Source organism: Sus scrofa, chromosome 16 (assembly GCF_000003025.6).
Source record: "Sus scrofa isolate TJ Tabasco breed Duroc chromosome 16, Sscrofa11.1, whole genome shotgun sequence".
NCBI lineage: Eukaryota > Metazoa > Chordata > Mammalia > Artiodactyla > Suidae > Sus > Sus scrofa.
Window position 1 is genome coordinate 28235158 of NC_010458.4, and position 16212 is coordinate 28251369.

Sequence of the window (16212 nt, forward strand, 5' to 3'; positions counted from 1 at the left end):
TAATCAAATATTACAATAATAACAAATACAATTAGAGGTCTTTAATTTCTAATTGGGTACAAGACTGCTCAGATAAAGCATTAAGATGATAGCCAGATGGACTGATTTAAAGATAAGCAAAGGCATTATTAAGAACAAATTAATTAAAATAAAAAATTACTGGCATCAAGGAGGGATACAGAATTGAAATACAAAAGTAAATCACAAAGTTTATGTTGGCGTATTCAGCTAAAATGGAATCCCTAGTTCATGGAATTTTAGGACTGGGAAGGGAGTTTGTGGCATGCTGAATAATGGCCCCAAAGATAACCACCTCCAAATCCCCCAAACCTATGGATATGTTACCATCTATGGCGAAGGGAACTTTGTAGATTTAATGAAGATTTTGACATGGGGAGGTGATCCTGAATTATTAGGGTGGGCCATGTCATCACTAGGGTCCTTGTAAGAGAGAGGAAGGAGGGGCCGAGTCAGAGGAGACAAGAGAAGCAGAAGTCAGAGTGACACAGCCTTAAGCCAGGGAAGGGGGCAGCCTCTAGAAGCTGGGAAAGGCAAAGGACCAGTTTTCCTCTGGAGCCTTTGAAAGAAATACAGTCCGGCCAACACCTTTGTTTTAGCACGGGGAAACTGATTTTGGAAGTCTGACCTCTAACTGTAAGAGAATTTATGTTGTTTCAAGCTACCACATTTGTGGTAATTTGTTCTATCAGCAATGGGAAACTGATACACATCTTAAATGTCATTGAGTATAGTGACTCTAAGTCTCACCAAGTGGGTTTTAGGAAGAGGAAGGGACATGAAAGAAGGGGGAAACACTTGGTGCTCAGAAGGATTGGGAGATGAGGAGAAATTTTTGGTGTCCAAGATTTACTATGAACATCTCAAAAGAGCACAGACTGATTGCAGTCAGTAGTGAAGGACTGAGGGAGAGCAGTGTGTTGCAGTTGTTCTGGGAATCCTAGGTGCCACCTAAGCTGCTGCTGTCCCTAACTAGTGGTTTTAATCCCTCCCCCTCCTCCCATAAATGAAGGGTGTCTCAGCTGCCATAACTGCCTTGAGTATGTCCACTGCCAATCAACCATCCTTGGCATTACTTGTGAAATACCCTTGAATCCATTTTGTACTGAACTGGTGGTGAGTACATCAGCTCAGACTAATGAACCTATCTCCCTGATTGATCCACAGAAAAGAAGCCTGAAACTTTCCCTAAGCAGGGATTTTTTTTTTTTTAAATTTAAATTCTTTCTTTTGCATTTGAAGACCACTTTCTTTTCTTCTGTTTAATGAAAGTGAGGAATATTCGGTCTACTTCTGTTTTACTTAATCTGCTCAAAAATCACAGTTTTACCTTTTTTCCTAGCTACTTGATCTTTTTCACTTAGAGTGTGTTATTTTCTAAGTAGTTAGGTATTTTGTGTCTCTCTTGAACCTTATCCAGGTGCCCTCTGATCCTTTTAAACTTCAGCTCCCTGAGCTAAATCTCGTTAGTTTTATCATTGATCTAGTCAGTGGAAGAAGTTAGAGTACCTTTTCCTAATGTGCAAAAACAACCTGGCGTTAATTTAGAATGTTGACATGAAGTTGATGCAGTCAATTAATGTTGAATGAAAATCAGATGATTAATAATGCAATTTGATAAGTTCACTGTATTACTAAGTCCCCTGTATAGTGAAATGAGCTTTTCAAACTAAAACCTTTGACTTTTAAGATGAGTTTCTTGGAAATTGTTTTGTTCCGGAGTTCCCATCATGGCTCAGTGGTTAATGAATCTGATTAGGAACCATGAGGTTTCGGGTTCGATCCCTGGCCTCACTCAGTGGGTTAAGGATCTGCCATTGCTGTGAGGTGTGGTGTAGGTTGCAGACGTGGCTTGGATCCTGCACTGCTGTGGCTCTGGTATAGGCTGGTGGCTACAGCTCCGATTGGACCCCTAGCCTGGGAACCTCCGTATGCTGAGGGAGCAGCCCCAGAAAAGGCAAAAAAAGACCAAAAAAAAAAAAAAAAAAAAAAAGAGGAAATTGTTTTGTGCCATAATTGTTCAAAAATAATGACACGGAGATGGGATTAAGATGGCAGAATAGAAGGACTGGAGCTCAACTTCTCTCCTAAAAACAACAAAATCACAACTAAAGACTGAGCAATCTCCACCCAAATGGACTGGAAACCCATACCCTACTCCAGAAGAAAAAGAGGCCACATCCACAGGTAGGAGGGGTAATTTCGTGATATAAACAACCCCATACCTCCCGGGTGGGAAGCTCCACAGACTGAAAACTAACTGGCTCACAGAGACTCACCTACAGGAGTGAGAGTTCTGAGCCCCACATCAAACCCTCACGTGCTGGGATCTGGCACTGGGAGAAAGAGCCCCTGGAGCATCTGGCATTGAAGGCCAGCGGGGCTTGTGCACAGGAGCTCCAGAGGACTGGGGGAAACGGAGACCCCATTCTTAAAAGGTGCACACAGACTTTCATGTGCACTGGGTCCCAGGGCAGAGCGAGGTCTCCACAGGAACCTAGGTCAAACCTGACTGCAGTTCTTGGAGGACATCATGGGAAAACAGGGGTGAATGTGGCTTGTTGTGAGGGAAGGACATTGAAGCCAAAGCTCTCGGGAATATTCAGCAGTTGCCTTTCTCTGGAGGTGGCCATTTTGGGAAAACCTGGCCCCACCCTTCAGTCAGTGCTGAGAAGCCCCAGGGCAAACAACAACCCAGGTGGGGTCACAGCCCCACCCCTCAGTAAAGGGCTACCTAAAGAGCCTCAGGCACACAGCAGCCCCTAATCCCATCCAGAGACTAAGCCCCACCCACCAGAGGGATTAGAACTGGCTCCACCTACCAGGGGGCAGGCATCAGCCCCTCCCATCAGGAGGCCTGCAGCAAGCCCCCCATACCGACTTCAGCCACAAGGGGGCAGACACCAGAAGTAAGAGAGGCTACAGCCTTTTATTTATAAAAAGGTCACCACACCAAAAACCTATAAAAATGGAAAGACAGAGAACTATAACTCAGATGAGGGAGAAAGGAAGAACCCCAGAAAATCAGCTAAGCAATGAGGAGATTCTCAGCCTCCAGGAAAAAGACTTTAGACTGCTGATGTTGAAGAATGATGCTAAGACATTGGAAATAAACTGGAGGCAAAGATGGATAACTTACAGGAAACACTAACCAAAGAGATACAAGATATAAAAAAACTTAAACAAGAAGAGATGCAAAATACTGAAATAACTGAAATAAAAAACTCACTAGAAGCAGCTAACAGCAGAATACAGGAGGCAGAAGAACGAATAAGCGAGGTGGAGGACAGATTAGAAGAAATTACGGATGCAGAACAGAAAAGAGAAAAAGATTGAAAAAAAAATGAAGAGAGTCTCCGGGAACTCTGGGACAATGTTAAATGCACCAACATCCATATTATAGGGGTGCCAGAAGGAGAAGAGAGAGAGAAGGGGACAGAAAAAATATTCCAAGAGATAATAGCCGAAAACTTCCCTAACATGGGGAAGGAATCACTCACTCAAATCCAGGAAGCACAACGAGTACCATATGAAATAAACCCAAGGAGGAACACACCGAGACACATAATAATCAAACTGACCAAAATTAAAGACAAAGAGAAATCTTGAAAGCAGCTAGGGAAAAGAAACAAGTAACATACAAGAGAACCCCAATAAGGTTATCGGCAGATTTTTCAACAGAAACTCTGCAGTCCAGAAGGGAGTGGCATGATATACTTAATGTGATGAAAGGAAAAAACCTCCAACCAACAATACTCTACCCAGCAAGGCTCTCATTCAGATTTGAAGGAGAAATAAAAACCTTCTCAGATAAGCAAAAGCTGAGAGAATTCAGCAACACTAAACCAGCCTTACAACAAATACTAAAGGAGCTTCTCTAAGCAGGAAAGAAAAGATCAGCAACAGGAAACAAAAATTCCACAAATGACAAGGCTCACCAGTAAAGGTATATATACAGTAAAGATACAAAATCATCCATGCACAATTATACCATCAAAATCAGAAATCATGAGAAGAGGTGGGTACAAATGCGGGACAGCGGAGATGAACTTGCAATTAAGAGAACAACAACTTAAAACGATCTCGTATACATATAGACTCTTTCATCAATACTTCAGAATAACTGCAAACCAAAAATCTACAATTGATACACAAACAAGGAATCTCTGGAGAAGAAATATATCTCATAGTAAATAAGTGCATAATCCACCATGAAGAGGGTCATTTGACATCATTCTTGGAATGCTGAAGTCTTCTTAGATCTGATTCTGATTTCCTCTCCATCAAAGAACTTATGATAATTATAATTAAATAATGCCACTGTACAATTAAATAATACAGTTCTACAATTGTATTATTAATAACCATTTCTCTCCATGGTACAATGTAACATCACCTAGAATGGTGTAATGCCTTTATTGAAGAATCAATGAGATGGAACAAATTGTGAGGACATATTTATATAGTTACACTGTTTTTTAACCAACTTATGCATTTTATATTTTACTTATTTTCAGAGGGTGTATTTTTGTTATGCTTACCAGTTGTTATTCTTTTTACTATGCTATATAAAATATTTAGTGGTATATAAGGCTTTCTTCTTTATAAATTTTAGTTGCATAATAATTTAATATAATGCTAATTTTTAAAGAAAAATTGAAATGTAAGATAAAACTAAGTAGTAAAGATGAAAGCCATAAAATTGGGATAAAGTATAGAATAAATTTCCTATTAGTCTCAGGATATTTTCCATTCCACTTCTCCAGAGGGAGTCACTTAATCTGTTTCTTAAGATCCATGTTATAATAATCTGTGTGAATGTAATTATATGTAAATGTATGTATTTTATTCTGTAAAAAGATAAAAAAAAAATAATGACACTTCAGGGTCCCCAGATTTAATTATAGAATCTTTGCCTATGTTGGGGGCACATTCTCTGTGCCTTGAGTTCTCCCACACAGTATTTGGAAGACAATCAAGTTAAAATATTCTGTGAGTACCCATGTATCCCAAACGGTGCATTAAAATACACTTTGTTTCTGGAGTTCCCGTCGTGGTGCAGTGGTTAACAAAGCTGACTAGGTTGGGGGTTTGATCCCTGGCCTTGCTCAGTGGATTAAGGATCTGGCATTGCCGTGAGCTGTGGTGTAGGTCGAAGACACGGCTGGGATCCCTCATTGCTGTGGCTCTGGCATAGGCCAGTGGCTACATCTCTGATTAGACCCCTAGCCTGGGAATTTCCATATGCCATGGGAGCCGCCCTAGAAAAGGCAAACAGACCAAAAAAAACAAAACAAAACAAAACAAATACACTTAGTTTGTTGTTCCTTTCTTTTAAAATCTTGCAAAATCCTGCTCCTCAAGCTTTGTTCTAGATTGAACCTGTGCTGATGATTTTTATCTGATCCAGTCTTTCTTATGATGATTACACAATGGTGGTTTTATAACCACACCACATTTATCGAGCAGGGGAGAGTGTTCCCTCTGCCCCCGCCCCACTTCTTTCCTTCTTTTCCTTATCGACTTATGAATCTGTTACCAGTCTTGACTTACAAAATTCCTGTTTTCACCAGTTGGTTATAATTTATTGCTCTCCTTATTTACTTCGATGTTTAAATTACTTTCTTACTTTTACACACTTTGGTGTCATGTGTGCCTTTAAAGACACATACATGGTCATGTCACTCATGTGCACTTATTTTGCTTTGTGCTCTGCCTTCTTTCTCACTTTCTGCAAGGATTACACAAATTCAATTTTTCCTCTTTTTAAAAATTAATTTTTTTTACACATACATATAAACTTTATCTTCTGCGTCTGCTAACGTCTTTTTCTTACTGCTTCTGTTACTACCTGTGAGCCTAAGGGATTATTCATCCACTGAAGAAGAGTTTATAGATCCTCAACTGAAGACTATCATACTTGTTTTCAAAGTCTTGCACCTCTGAAACTTCATCATGTCCTTTCTTCTACATTAATGGAATCAGCAGGCTTAGGGATATATTTTGATTTTTCAATATATTGCATTTCTATTTTTTATATTCATACATCAGATACTGTATTTCAGTATAGTAAATATAAATAGAAAAAAAATTTTTTTTCTCGTGTTGAATTGTTACATTTCCAAAAAATGATAAGAGAATTTGTGGTTGGAGAATATACTTTTTAAATTTATTTATTTCTTCTTTTTAGGACTGCTCCTGCAGCATATGGAACTTCCCAGGCTAGGGGTAGAATTGGAGTTGCCAGCTGCCGGCCCATGCCATAGCCACTGCAACCCAAGATCCAAGCCTTGTCTGCGACCTACACCACAGCTCATGGCAATGCTGGATCCTTTAACCTATTCGGCAAGGCCAGGGATTGAACTCGCATCCTCATGGATACTAGTTGGATTCTTAACCTGCTAAGCCACAACAGAAACTCCTGTGCTTGAAGAATTTAAACCATATGAGATGAGGAGGTTGAGTGATCACAGTCTGGAGTAAACTAATGACTGCTCTTAATTTTATTCTCACTAAAATATAGTTTTATTTTAAAAACTATAAACATTGAAAGAAGAGATAAGTGCCTTTTAAAAAAATCTTAGATTAGGTTATAGTCCATTTTGTCTCCTACCCCTAGTAATTTTTCAGAACCTACTTCCCTAGTATATAAGAGGTACTGGTAAATGTTCTGCATTGTTGCCAGTACTTCACATACCAAGAGAGTATGTCCAGGCAAATACTTAATTAAAAATTAAAAAAATTTATAGTTTGTGGCCCTGTTTGAAACTTTCTGGGTTCTCAATTTTTCTCAAAGAACACTGTACGTTGGGAGTTCCATCTTGGCGCAGCGGAAACGAATCTGACTAGGAACCATGAGGTTGCAGGTTCGACCTCTGGCCTTGCACAGTGGGTTAAGGATCCGGCATTGCCGTGAGCTGTGGTGTACGTCGCAGACACGGCTTGGATCCCGCATTGCTGTGACTGTGGTGTACACTAGCAGCTATAGCTCTGATTCGACTCCTAGTCTGGGAACCTCCATATGCTGCAGGTGCAGCCCTAAAACAAAAAAAGGCCAAAAAAATACCAAACAAACAAAAAAAACCACTATAGATTGGATTCTTAAGAGCTCCTTATTTTACTCATTTTAACAGCAAAAGTAAGTATTTCTCAAACCTCTTCTACAGAGTTTTATATAGCCCTTGGCATGATGTGGGCTTATAATAACAGCTAGTTACTACTTGATGGGACAACGGCAAGAGAGTTATTAAGTAATTTACCAAACGTTACACAAGTAGTTAGCTTGAGCAGATAACTAAACAAAAATACCTCTTAACCTTGCTTGACTATACACACTGTATATTGTATAGTAGTGAAAAGTTCAGACTCTTGAGGCAGAAGAACCTGAGTTTGAATCCCAGGTTAGACATTTACTAAAAAAGCTATGCAAATTGCATAGCCTATCTCAAAGTGGCAGTATTAGCCCTTATGCCAAAATATATGCAGGCAGCCCTACATTTTGGCTCTTTTTAGATGTAAGAATGCAGCTCTAAAGCCCAGTTTATTTAAGTACTGGATTTAAATCAGCTGCTCTAAATTCTAATTCCTAATGGAGATTATTAAAGATGATTATGGGAGTTCCCATTGTGGCTCAGCCAATTAGAAAGCCTGACTAGCATCCATGAGGATGTGGGTTCGATCCTAGGCTGGCAGCTGCAATGCAACTCTGATTCAGCTCCTAGCCTGGGAACCTCTATATGCTGTGGGTGTGGCCCTAAAAAAAAAAAAGAGATGATTAGGGATAGAAATAATATATAAGATATTTGTATCACAATATAAAAGCATGAGATGTTATTTTAAATGAAGTTAACTTTTCTGCCACAGAATTGTTAATTCTTACAGAAAATTTGACAAACATTTTAAAAAAGAGGAGAAATGAAATGATTATCTGTTGTACAACCACCTAGAGATAACTGTTTTGTTTCCTTTTAGACCTGAGTTTCTGTTTTTTCAAACATGAATTGGTTACTTAAGAACTTTGAGCGGTCCCAGAAGGCAGATTAAATAAAAGGGAATTTGATAAGAGAATAACTTGCTACTTGATATCTCTTTCCAGTTATGAGCCCCCCAGTAATTCAGGCTTTTCATTGTCCATTTTAAAGATGTAGAAAACCATTTATCAGTTACTCGGACAATATAAATAGCCATTTTAGAGCTCTTTTCAGGTCTACTCTTTGGAAGGGTCAATTCCTACACTGCTTTAATCTGTTCCTAACAGGGCCTGTGTTAAGGGTGGGGAGGCTTGGCTTGGCAGCAGTCTGTGCGGAAAGTATCAGGTCATCTTAATGACTGTGAGTGATATAATGAGCCAGCAATGTGGTATGGGTGCTGAAAGTGCTAATGCAGACTTAGGCTCCATCAGTGATAGGTCTGACGATGTGGTTTTCTTGCTGTGCCTTATGCATCTGGATCATGTCCAGCATATTGCATTCACTCTGGGGAACTGAGGTTTGAACTGGACATTGGCAGTGTAAGAACAGGTGTCTAGGTCAGCCATGAGTGCATAGGTCCTGTCAGTCATTGTCAGTCATTGAATAGTTGAAAGAATTGAAGATGTTTTGCTTAGTAGACATCCTAAGATAGCTCTAAGGAATCTACATGTGAAAGACGGTGTAGGGTCTCAAACTGCAGGTCTTGGAAAGCAGTGAGATGGAGGTTCTCTTTGGTTTAATATAATGGACATGTGTGTTTGTGAGGTATATATAGTTATGGAGATTTTCTAATAATGGAATAGACCTTAGGATGGAGTTAGTTTCTGGTCAGTCATGGTGTTTAAGCTGAGATTGGATGGATCCCTGCCAAGAGCTACTATAAATTCGGTCTTTAACTCGCGTGCATGATGATTTTCATGGCAAACTAATTCCAGGCTGATTTCAAAAAGATTCAAAAATTATCAGAAAGTGTCATGAGAGACACAATGCTTACTAAATGTAAGGCAATAGTTTTTATTAATGTTGGGAAGTCATTGTACTTAAAACATATATGAAAGTATCAGGTTCAAAAATTATACTTATTTTTTTGAGGGAAGTTACAGCTTGTATATACTGAGATCTTCAGTTTCCAGCCTTAATATTTGTAGATTGATCATATATCTAGACTGATTCTCTTCTTGCTTGTAGAGATCAGATAGTACCAGGAGAAGCAGAGGTGCCAAGAACAAAGTGTGCAGATTTGGAGGTGATATTAGGGTCTCTGTACATTTTGGCCCATCAAGTAAGGCCAGCTGTTCATTTGTTTCATGTCTAGGTTTGGAATTCACCCAGTTGCAGGCCGAATGCCTGGTCAGCTTAATGTGCTGCTGGCTGAGGCTGGGGTGCCATATGATATTGTGTTGGAAATGGATGAGATCAACCACGATTTCCCAGGTAAGTGATGGGGGTAATGTAAAGTTTAAGTGTTCTCAGTATGACTAAAGCAATGCCAGTCTTAGGGCATAAACTGTGCAATTACTGAAGACCTGCTAGTCAGATGAAGAGTAACTTGCCCCTAGTAAGTATGCAGTTGAAATTAAGGAAATGAAAGTCAATACTAAAAAAGGTGCAACAGGTTTGTAAGCAGCATTAGTAATTTTTGTCCTTTGGTGGGGTCTGAAGGTTGGTGAGAATCTTGGGAGGCAGTGCAGTGGAGTGCATTGCAGAGGGACTTGGAAAAGACTTGATTTTGGAATCCAGGTCCTGACTCTCATTTACTTTGTGGCCTTGAACTAGGTACTCAACCTCAGGTTCCTCATTTGTAAAATTGCTTCTGTTGAGGATTTACTGTCTGATTCTTGCCAGTGTCTGAGATTTTACTGTTTTTTAGTTATATAAATTCTTGGTCAGTAGTTTTCTGTTTTCTTTAAAGTACTAGGCCTTTACTAGATAAGGTACTGTACTTTGTGGCTGTCACTGGGTAGATGTTGAATGCTAATGACATTTGGCCCAAGATGATGTTTGTTAAAATTAAATCAGTTCACTCTGGCAAGTGTCCACTGTAAACTTAAAAAATACTGTTTATTAGAGAAAAATAATGAAATCATGTGTATGTCTAGATTCACATGGCACTTTTGGCTAAGTTCTAAGGTACTTTACACTGTGGTCCTTGAAGAGGGAATTTAGGCCATTTTATTTTATGTCCCCTTTCAAATTTCACTATTCCTAAATTATGTGTGAAACCTGCCAGTTCCAAGAATTATGGACACAGCTTTAATATAGTATAGACTCTTAAACCATTTTATTTTAGACATCATATTAAGTGGTCATTTTAAAAGCTGAAAGACAGAATGCAAATCTTTAATGTTACTGGCAAGATCACTTGGAGATAATAAAAGAGCTATAAAGTTAGGTTAAGTAGATCCCTTGAGGGGAGGGAAAGCATTATCAAATTCCAGTCAGGATGCTTAGGTTCAAATACTGCTTTTAAGTTGTGTGACACTGGCTAAGTTACCACACCTCTCTGATAAAGCTCTTTGTTCTTTAAATTAGCTTCTGACAAAATGTTCTATAAATTAGCTTCTGTTGTTGTTATAAAGTCATTTCATCATTATTTGCCTGAAAATGAGTGAAAGTGACCCCTTTGAATTTTATATATATTTTTTCTTTTATTATGTAGACACTGATTTGGTCCTTGTAATTGGAGCTAATGACACTGTTAATTCAGCGGCTCAAGAAGACCCTAACTCTATTATTGCAGGCATGCCAGTCCTCGAGGTCTGGAAATCAAAGCAGGTAAAGTTTCAGATTTGTTTTTCATTCTAGTAATCAAAAGTCTCTTAAAATACACACACAGACCTTTGTTTGGTTATTTGAGAAATGATGGTGTTTCATAGGAGGCTCAGGAGTTAGAGCAGATTTAGGGTCCTGCTCTCTGTATCCAGCTCTGTCAGTTCTGTGGTCACAGGGAACCCAAGTGAATGCCCTGATCACGATTACAACTCGATGAGATTATCTGAATGAATTAACAAAATCTGTAACCACAGCTTAAAAAGGAGCTGTGAGCCTTTGGAATGAGTCTGGCTGAATTCCAGGCCAAGTCCAGTGAAGCAGATGGTTTCCCTCTGGGACAGTGAGTCAGTATCATCGCCTTCACATATGAGGCTGAGCACATTTTCTCATTCAATTCTTTTGAAAGGGAATTTGTACTTTGTTATGGAGTCTCCAGAAGAAAGGTGATTTAGAAATCCAAACAATAACATGGCATAAGGATGCATGCCTTGCTCACAGCACATTGCTTCTGGCAAAACTAACCGCTGGACTGTAGAAACTCAAAGGCTTGTAAATTCTCCTCTGTCCCAACTCTGGGCAAGTCTCTTTAACATTCTCAAGTCCTAGTTGCATTTTGAGAATCATAACGTAATATACATTTCCCTTTGATTTTGTTTATCTTAATTATAAGTATATAATTAAGTTTGAAACTTAATTTGAAGTTTAATATTTGAAGAAAGTTTGTAACTTAGTATTTGTGGTGAGTGAGTAGATATGAATGCACATGTTCACATGTATATGAACAATTATTGCATCGATTATCAATATTTGAGAGTTTGCAGAGTGCATTCCTGTATTAATGCTATATGGAACATGAATACATTTGCACTGCTTCATTTTTGGATAGACTACATGTTCTAGAAGACATAGATGGAGTTCCCGTCGTGGTGCAGCGGTTAATGAATCCGACTAGGAACCACGAGGTTGTAGGTTCGATCCCTGGCCTTGCTCAGTGGGTTAAGGATCCGGCGTTGCCGTGAGCTGTGGTGTAAGTTGCAGACGAGGCTTGGATCCCTGTTGCTGTGGCTCTGGCATAGGCTGGTAGCTACTGCTCCAATTAGACCCCTAGCCTGGGAATTTCCATATGCCGAGGGAGCAACCCTAGAAAAGGCAAAAAGATTAAAAAAAAAAAAAAAAAGAAAAAGAAAAAGAAAGAAAGAAGACCATAGAAAGGCTTTTCATTTCATGAAGAACTGACTTGATATTCAAGAGGATAGCAATATCTGTATTCCATGTCTAGAACACATCAGTATTAGAGATGGACTTACCTCTTCATTTTGCTTAATAGGAGCATTCTATTAGTCATTAGCTCCGCCTTGTGATTTTCTAGATTGCTCTTTGGGCTTTTGTCTAATATCCTTTATTTTAAAGCAATGGAATAATAATACCATTTTCCCATTCAACTACAAAGGATTTGCAGTAGTAGCTTATGCAGTAAATTGGTTCTCTTTAGTCTATTCAGAGAGAGATGCTTGTTTTTCTGACTAAAAAATGTTATGCATAGTCTTCATAGAGAAAAGCACTGAGAAGAAAATCACTTGCTACTTGGAGATAAACTATTGTTAATACAACTTCTTCTAATGGATGTAAGACTCTGGACACATTAAAAGAATTAAAGTTAATACAAAGTAGACATGCATTTAAAAATATTCCTTGTGTATTTTAAAAGTCATTGTAGTAAAGAATTAGTAGTGAGTGGTACACACTTTGTTCAAAGTTAGGGCATGGTACTCTCCGTGTGCCTAACACGTCCTGGCCAGGTTTGTGAAATATATTCTCTCACTTAATCTTTGGTTCTTAGGTCATTGTTATGAAGAGGTCCTTGGGTGTTGGCTATGCTGCAGTGGACAATCCAATCTTCTACAAACCTAACACAGCCATGCTTCTAGGCGATGCCAAGAAGACCTGTGATGCACTGCAGGCGAAAGTTAGAGAATCCTACCAGAAGTAAAATATAAAGATCAAGCTGTTGCCTAACAAAGCCTCCTCTTCATATCTGGGAATAGGCAAATAAATCATCAACATATACAAACGATATGCATCTGAAGCAAAGCTCCTGGAGAAGAAGGAAGACTCTGAAAAAGTCAAGCAAAAATGAGATTTTTTCAAGAGCAGCAGTCCCTCGATTTTAAAAAAGGATCGACCATTCTGAATGTCTTTCTCTGCATATTTTTTGTGTTATGAATTCCAAAAGTATTTTACAAAAAAAGAAAGAACAGCCTCATTTTTAGATGTAATCCATTTGGATTTTTTCATTGTTCTTCAGTAGTCAGCAGTGTTTTAAGAAATTAAGTCTTTAGGAATTTGGGACTTAGATTATACATGGATCTGAAATCTGACACAATATAAACATTACAGTCCCCTGCATTTATGTTTTTTTGCAACAAATGTGACTAATTTGAAATTTTTATCAACTCGAGCATAATCCAAATTAACCATATCAAATTGGTTTCAATTTTTCAGACTGTACTTTTGACTCTATATTTCAGGGGTGTGTTTTCTCACTTCTATTTTAATACATTAAAGGACTAGATAATCTTTCAGAGATGCTGGAAACAAATCATTTGCTTTGTATGTTTCATTAGAATTCCAATGAAACATATAATATGAAATCAGTATTAATTGTGTTTTTTAAACCCCATTTCCAATTGGAGATCTCTTTAATTTCAATCAGTTTATAATGATGTGTAGTACTGTATTAAGTGCACTTGAATGGAATTCAACTATTTGCCTAATAAAATAAGTCCATCATGTTTGCATGGTGATGTAGCAATCATCTCTGGTGACCAAAGGCTACAATCAAATAATTCTGCCTGTTACTAACATCTGAGGAAGACTTGCTACTAGGAATTAGATGAGTTTAATCTCTCTTAAATGTTTGGAAGAAGAATTTTTTAATCCCAAATCAGAGTGTGTTTTAAGGTGTTAAGTAATTGAGGACATTTGAGGGAAATGGTGGCACTTTTAAAGCTACCTCTTTGTTTATATAAGCACCAGTAAAGATTGTCTTTTTGCAGTAAAAGTGTAGATTTCTTCAGGACTTTGTTACCGTGCCAGAAGCTCCAGAGAGGCTGAGTGTGTGGTGAATATTTGGAATATCACTTTCTCTACATAATTAATTGGGCATTAAGTTTCTTAAAACAATTATTATTAACATTTAAAAATTCTCTCTAAATCAGAAAAAGAAATACCTGTTGTGGAGTTCTTTTTGTGGCTCAGTGGTTAATGAACCTGACTAGGATCCATGAGGATGTGGGTTCGATCCCTGGCCTCACTCAGTGGGTTAAGGATCTGGTGTTGCCATGAGCTGTGATGTAGGTTGCAGATGTGGCTTGGATCCTGTGTCACTGTGGCATAGGCTGGGCAGCTGTAACTCCGATTGACCCCTAACCTGGGAACCTCCATATGCTATGGGTGTGGCCCTAAGAAGCAAAAAAAAAAAAAAAAAAAAAAAAAAGAGAGAGAGAGGGAGAAATAACTGGTGTAACTTTTTTTTTTTTCTTTACCATAATGCTCATGTTTACTGAGTTTCCAACTGATAGTATTTGTTTGGTAATTAATTTCTATTTTGTAGTGCCTGAGATTAAGATCTGTGTGTGCATGTGTTTTAAATCAGGAAAGACTCCTTTTTTAAGTGGTAAATGCAATTTTTTAATGGATCTTGGGTCATTAGGAACCTTGGAGCTGCAGCTGCCAGCCTACACCACAGCAACACAGGATCTGAGCAGCATCTGTGACCTACACCAAAGCTTGGGCATCCTTTAACCCACTGAGCAAGGCCAGGGATTGAAACTCGCATCCTCGTGAATACTAGTCAGACTCTTAACCTGCTTAGCCACAATAAGAACTCTCAAATGGTATCTTGATTCATGCCCTTTTCCTTTTCTCAAAGTAGTTAGTTGTAGGTATATCTGGAAAGGAGCAACTTGGATTTTTCTTTTGTCATAGGGCCGCACCTGCAGCATATGGAAGTTCCCAGGCTAGGGGTTGAATCAGAGCTTCAGCTCCTGGCCTACAACACAGCCACAGCAACGCTAGATCTGAGCCCGGTCTGCGATCTACACCACACCTCACAGCAAGGCCAGATCCTTAACCCATTCAGTGAGGCTGTGGATGGAACATGGATGCTAGTCAGATTCTTTTCTGCTAGCCACGATGGGAACTCCCTGGATTTTTTTGGATAATTCCTTCATTCAATTTAAACTGAAATAATTATACATGGACTTATTAAGTTATTTCCATCATTTATAGTAAATATTTTCCTACATTTTTAAAATATAGGATCATCTCATTTATTTGATCCTCACTAATCCATTGTCATTCAGTTGTATTAACTGAATTGAAAATTCATGCCCTGTTTTTTTTTGTTTTTTTTTTTGCCTTTTCTAAGGCCATTCCTGAGGCATATGGGGGTTCCCAGGCTAGGGGTCTAATCAGATCTGTAGACGCTGGCCTATGCCAGAGCCACAGCAACACAGGATCCAAGCTGCATCTGTGACCTACACCACAGTTCACGGTAACATTGGATCCCCAACCCACTGAGCAAGGCCAGGGATCGAACCCACAACCTCATCGTTCCTAGTCAGATTCATTAACCACTGTGCCACGACGGGAACTCTGTGCCTTGGTTGGTTTTATTTTACTTTATTGGTTAAGCAGTTTAAAGGATTTTTGGATATATAATTTCTTAATACTCCAAAAGATTGTTGGTTTTAGATTATTAATTATGGCAACGTCTAAACTGACAAAAATAATTTTCATTCACTGTATTCTCCCTTTTTGACAAGTCACACAACTAGTAAATATGACTTATTTTTATTCCATATTGTTCACTATGTCTTTGATATCCAACTAGAAATAATTTAAAAAAAAGGAATTAAGCATTGACGTGCCAATGTTGCTTTGTCTTTTTGGCCTTATTAATCATCCTTTGTTTTCTCACATTTGTTTTAATTTGGGAGTTTTTATTTAAGTTACTTAAATATAGTATATAATGTATAAGTTTTTATACATTCTATCTAGCTATTGGTTTATCTATAACTTTGGACAGTCTTCTGGTACATAAATCTTTTTGTCATTCTATATGCTCTTCTTTCTAGGGTTGGACTAGAGAGACAAATAGAGAGCACTCATCTCTTCATGCAGTAGAGTTTCAGTTTTTTCCTAAGTCAGTAAATTATGTCAAGTATTTGGTAATGAATCTGGAAGATGGGCCTGGCCTTTCTGATTCTTTTAAGTCATGATTCTGACTTTTAGATTTTACTGTTTTCTCATCCAACACAAATATCAGATTTACTATGTATCAGTCAGCTTTAGGATTTAGTTCAATTTATCTGATCCCAAAGCCTTAGACTGTATAATCAATAATGTATAACCCATGTGTTCATCTGACTCAGAGGCAAATCTTCTAGTC

General features: G+C 38.4%; 1 protein-coding gene across 9 annotated transcripts in view; it reads left to right on the forward strand.

The window, feature by feature from the left end:
* Positions 1-13575, forward strand: part of NNT (nicotinamide nucleotide transhydrogenase) — a 91541-nt gene extending 77966 nt beyond the window's left edge. For 8 of the 9 annotated variants that reach the window (XM_021076996.1, XM_021076998.1, XM_021076997.1 and 5 more), the window contains exons 20-22: positions 9304-9422; positions 10648-10763; positions 12601-13562. In XM_021076996.1, the coding sequence (XP_020932655.1) occupies positions 9304-9422; positions 10648-10763; positions 12601-12750 (385 nt within the window). In that variant the 3' untranslated portion in view covers positions 12751-13562. Of the gene's footprint in view, positions 1-9303; positions 9423-10647; positions 10764-12600 lie in introns of all 9 variants that reach the window. The other variant, XM_021076993.1, reaches the window with a different exon arrangement.